Source organism: Mizuhopecten yessoensis, unplaced genomic scaffold, assembly GCF_002113885.1.
Source record: "Mizuhopecten yessoensis strain PY_sf001 unplaced genomic scaffold, ASM211388v2 scaffold714407, whole genome shotgun sequence".
NCBI classification, from domain to species: Eukaryota; Metazoa; Mollusca; class Bivalvia; order Pectinida; family Pectinidae; genus Mizuhopecten; species Mizuhopecten yessoensis.
Genome location: NW_018479105.1, coordinates 1 through 4002, shown reverse-complemented (window position 1 = coordinate 4002; position 4002 = coordinate 1). Strand labels below are relative to the sequence as shown.

General features: G+C 35.9%; 1 protein-coding gene across 1 annotated transcript; it reads left to right on the top strand.

Annotated features, from left to right (window-relative positions):
* Positions 1-1807: 1807 nt before the first annotated feature.
* LOC110440975 (coactosin-like protein) lies at positions 1808-3606 on the top strand (the record flags this gene model as incomplete). Its single annotated transcript, XM_021484083.1, has 2 exons — positions 1808-1978; positions 2320-3606. Coding segments are annotated over 2 exons (279 nt in total), but the record flags the coding sequence as incomplete, so codon positions are not given.
* Positions 3607-4002: the final 396 nt, after the last annotated feature.

Sequence of the window (4002 nt, the reverse complement as noted above, 5' to 3'; positions counted from 1 at the left end):
AGTGACGTGACTTTGAGAGAGCATATCTTGGATGGATAGAAGGGGGGAGGGGGGGGCGAATATATTGAATATTTTAAATCATTGTTTTATGATATGAGAATCACGTCCTATTTTAAAATTTACATCCAATTATCTGCTTTCTCCTATTGATAATCACTTCATTGGTAAGGATTGCATATTTGATTTGTCTAGATCTGACACTGCACCAGTACACGAGAGATGTGTTTTAGCCGATTTACAGATAGATTATATCGTGCCTGTACAAATAAATCAGTGTGTCAACCGAAATATGCGGGAGCGTCAATTGTTGATGTACACAGGATGTAAAACATTGTGTCGACTCGTGAGTATTCTAATCCGTACAAAGGTGTGCTTGTCCTGACATAATTAACATATTAAACTGAGCTTTATCATATAATAGATGAAACGAAAAGAAATAATTAACGGATGATGAAAAAACATAAAGAGGGGTTATTTTCATTATTTAGTCATATATATTTGTCGTCAAGAATGCAAGCGCACCGAGTCACACTTTTAAATGAACTTTCAAATGCAAATTGTAAGAAATTTATTGTGTATTTTTTTTAATCTTTATTGAGTAATATCTACAGTCACAATTAAACTTTCGTGATATTGCGCTGAATATTACGATCAGCTTACGTTTACTGCGATTATTTTAACTGTAATTGCACCGAGTCCTTTGAATCGAAGGGTATAGGAGACAAGTCTGAATTTTTATTGCATAAATTCTACTTCACTCTATAGCAGTGTTTCTTGGTCAAAAAAGAGTAGATCTCAAACCTCTAAAAAGCGTGGATTAAGATGTACTACTATAAAGTCGTGTTATTTTTTCGGCTGATCAAAAATCAAATTTTGAAAACCCCTTTTCTTTGAACCGAAATTATAATTGAGCAACAAACTGGAAATTGATAATGATGGTCTACTGCATGGTGGTCCATACAAAAGTTGTTCATACTTTTCGGTTTATCAGAAATCCAATATGGCTGCTGAGGTCGCCATTTTCAAACTCCGCAAGTTCAAACGGACCGACTAAAATGTAACTTGGAAAGGACGATCTAAATAGCAAAGATGACTAAAAACAATCAATTATCACTATCAACCACCCTCGATACTCCAGACGTTACGTTCACTTTTGCTCTCTGCCGAAAAGCGAAAGTGAGCGTAACCCCTGGAGCGACGAGGATGACTATCGCCGTATTTTTGGTTTCTAACAAATGATGGAACTATATTGGTTTTCCTACATTACTATTTCCAGTTCACGTCTCAACGGCACTATTTATAAAGTATAAGTTAGCTGACCATTAAGACGAATGGGCCTCTTGTATATAAATAGATATATTCGTCACTCGCCTAAGTGTGAAGTAGTATCGACTTCCGCACAACATTTTATCTCAACACACAAACAAAATTACTCGCGAAATTCTCGTCGGGCCGGAAGTTCGATCAAGTATAACTCCTTCAGTAGACCGGACATTCGGACGGGTAGCTCTTTAAATTGGGTTTAATAAATATCGTCTGATATTAATGCACAACAAAATGACTAATATATATGAAACAATTGTTGTAACGTAAAATTCCAATAAGTAATCCAATTTCATTAAAGGCGGTGAGATACACGAAGAAATATTACGGAATGCCGCGGTAGACGAGGAACTTCTTTTTAAAAATAATATGTTTAACAGAGACTTTTACGGGGAGTGAATGTAAATATGATAACAGGGATGAAAAAAACTAATTGTATGTTACAAATTGGTGAGAGCTAAGTGTTAACGTTATCTAAACTTTCGTTTCCGTTCCAGATGATGACAGGGGATTTGCCTTCCTTAGGATTGAGACAGGGGACGAGATGAGCAAACGCAAGAAGTTCGCTCTTGTCACCTTTATAGGGACAAATGTCGGGGCCCTTAAAAGGGCAAAGGTCAGCACGGATAAAGCTCAAGTAAAGGACGTATTCAAGGTAAGGGACAAATCGACCCACTTGTGCAACACTGTCTTCTTTGTCATGTTTTCCCTCAGACATAACAAATATAACATCGAATTCCAGGGGTATGTGTCAATGCGGTGCACAGAAAATCGAGAAAGACTACGGTCGACTCGTCTTCCACGTTGATATTCATTAATTTTGGACGACAAAAAGACACGGTCGACTCGTCTTCCGCGCTGATATTCCTTAATATAAGACGACCAATTGCCTAATTTAAATTCATGTTCTCGCAACTGGTGAAACATTTTTGGACGAATATAGGTTCGCTTTACTCTTGCACTGTACTTCAATGCCTCTATTTTTGTATTTTACAGAGTTTCGCAATAGAAATACTTACCAACGAGAAATCAGATCTGAGGGTGGATAGGATAAAAGCGGAAGTAGTCAAGGCAGGTGGCGCTAACTACGGCACCGGATGTTAACGATGCTTAGAAAACATTTCACTGGTTTAAACTATCGTTCCATCGTGAAAAAGCATTCCATAGTATAGACACTTTATTTATATGTTAGATCAAATGCTGAGCTTTGTAGAAAATGGTCTCAAATCTTTTAACATGTTATATTGTTTGAATGTTTGCATATACTGTACGCTACCTTGCTGTGATATTATTTACTTTCTGAAGTATTCACCACAAACAAACATTGAAAAGATTTCCCTAGATTATGATGACTTTTCAGATAATGAGAAAGATTAGCTAAGGGCGATAACTCGTGCACAATTCACGTGTATAATGAATGTGATAATATATGCCCTTAAACAAGCTAAATTGCTAAAGGTACATGTGGAGTAAACACATTTATGTATTTCATATAAGTTATGTGCAGAATCAAAGCCAAAATGTTAAAATCAAAGGCAAGGGTGCAAAAGAAACCCTAAGTTAGCATCCTGATTAGAAAAATCGTAGATTCGCCATTGATTCCTGCTGTTTGAATACTTGTGCAAATATTTTCTGTCTGACAAATATATATTTATTATTTATATGTTAATTGTCTATGGACGAGTGTAATCGTGCTTGTGTTCCCTACGATCTCACTTTATTCAGTCAGTCTCACTTTATTTTCAACTTAAGTGTTTTAGTCATTAAAAAGAACATCTTATGACATGTAAAATTTAGTAATATATAAAAAATATGTTATGTTTCCCTCCCTCCGCCCTCAACCACTCACCCATGGAAGATTTTTAATAAACAAAACATATTTTCCTTTACATTTAACCATTTTTCTTATCTTATTTTAACATTTTATTATCTTCATATAATACGTTATTACTGTCTCATATCCTTGTATTTTAAGGGAATATACAATACACCTTATGCCATGGTATTGTGCAAATCCCCATTTCCACTTAAAATATAGCGTCCCTCCCTTTTGCAGAATCCTAGATCAGCACTAGATGTGGACTGTCCCTCATATATAGGTTGTCGGCTCTTTATAATAATATGCCCCGCCCCGTCCCTCTGTTTAATTTGATAAAGGGTAGAGGTTTATAAAACACACACAAAAAACCACTGTGAACGTCTTTAGGGGTATTACGTGAACAACGAGTGTCTCAAAGTTGGATAACATGTTAAAATAAATGTATATGTTTATGAAAAACCTTACAGATTGCGTTGCGTTCCTTTGTGACAGTTTGCTTGCGTTTTGCTGGAAGAGCCATTTATAAACCGCATCTTCAACGTTTGGAAGGAGTGTTCGTCTGAATTCGTAAACTCTAAAGATGATATCAATTCAAACTAAAGACCCCGACGTTAAACTTACTCCCGGCCTTAATTATATCTGCACCTAAAAGGCTAAATATGGAAAACTGGACTCGAACGACCTGTCTGACCAAACCGTTCTCATGCTCAAGCATGTTTTCGTTTTTTTAGCCTAATTTCTTGTTCCGGTAATAAATCAATCATAAAATCTTATTTTGTCAATTATTTAGAGAAAAGTTGGAAAGACTTGGAGCCGAATACTGTTTTCAATGTTTACATTTGACTTTTTGATAGTTTGAC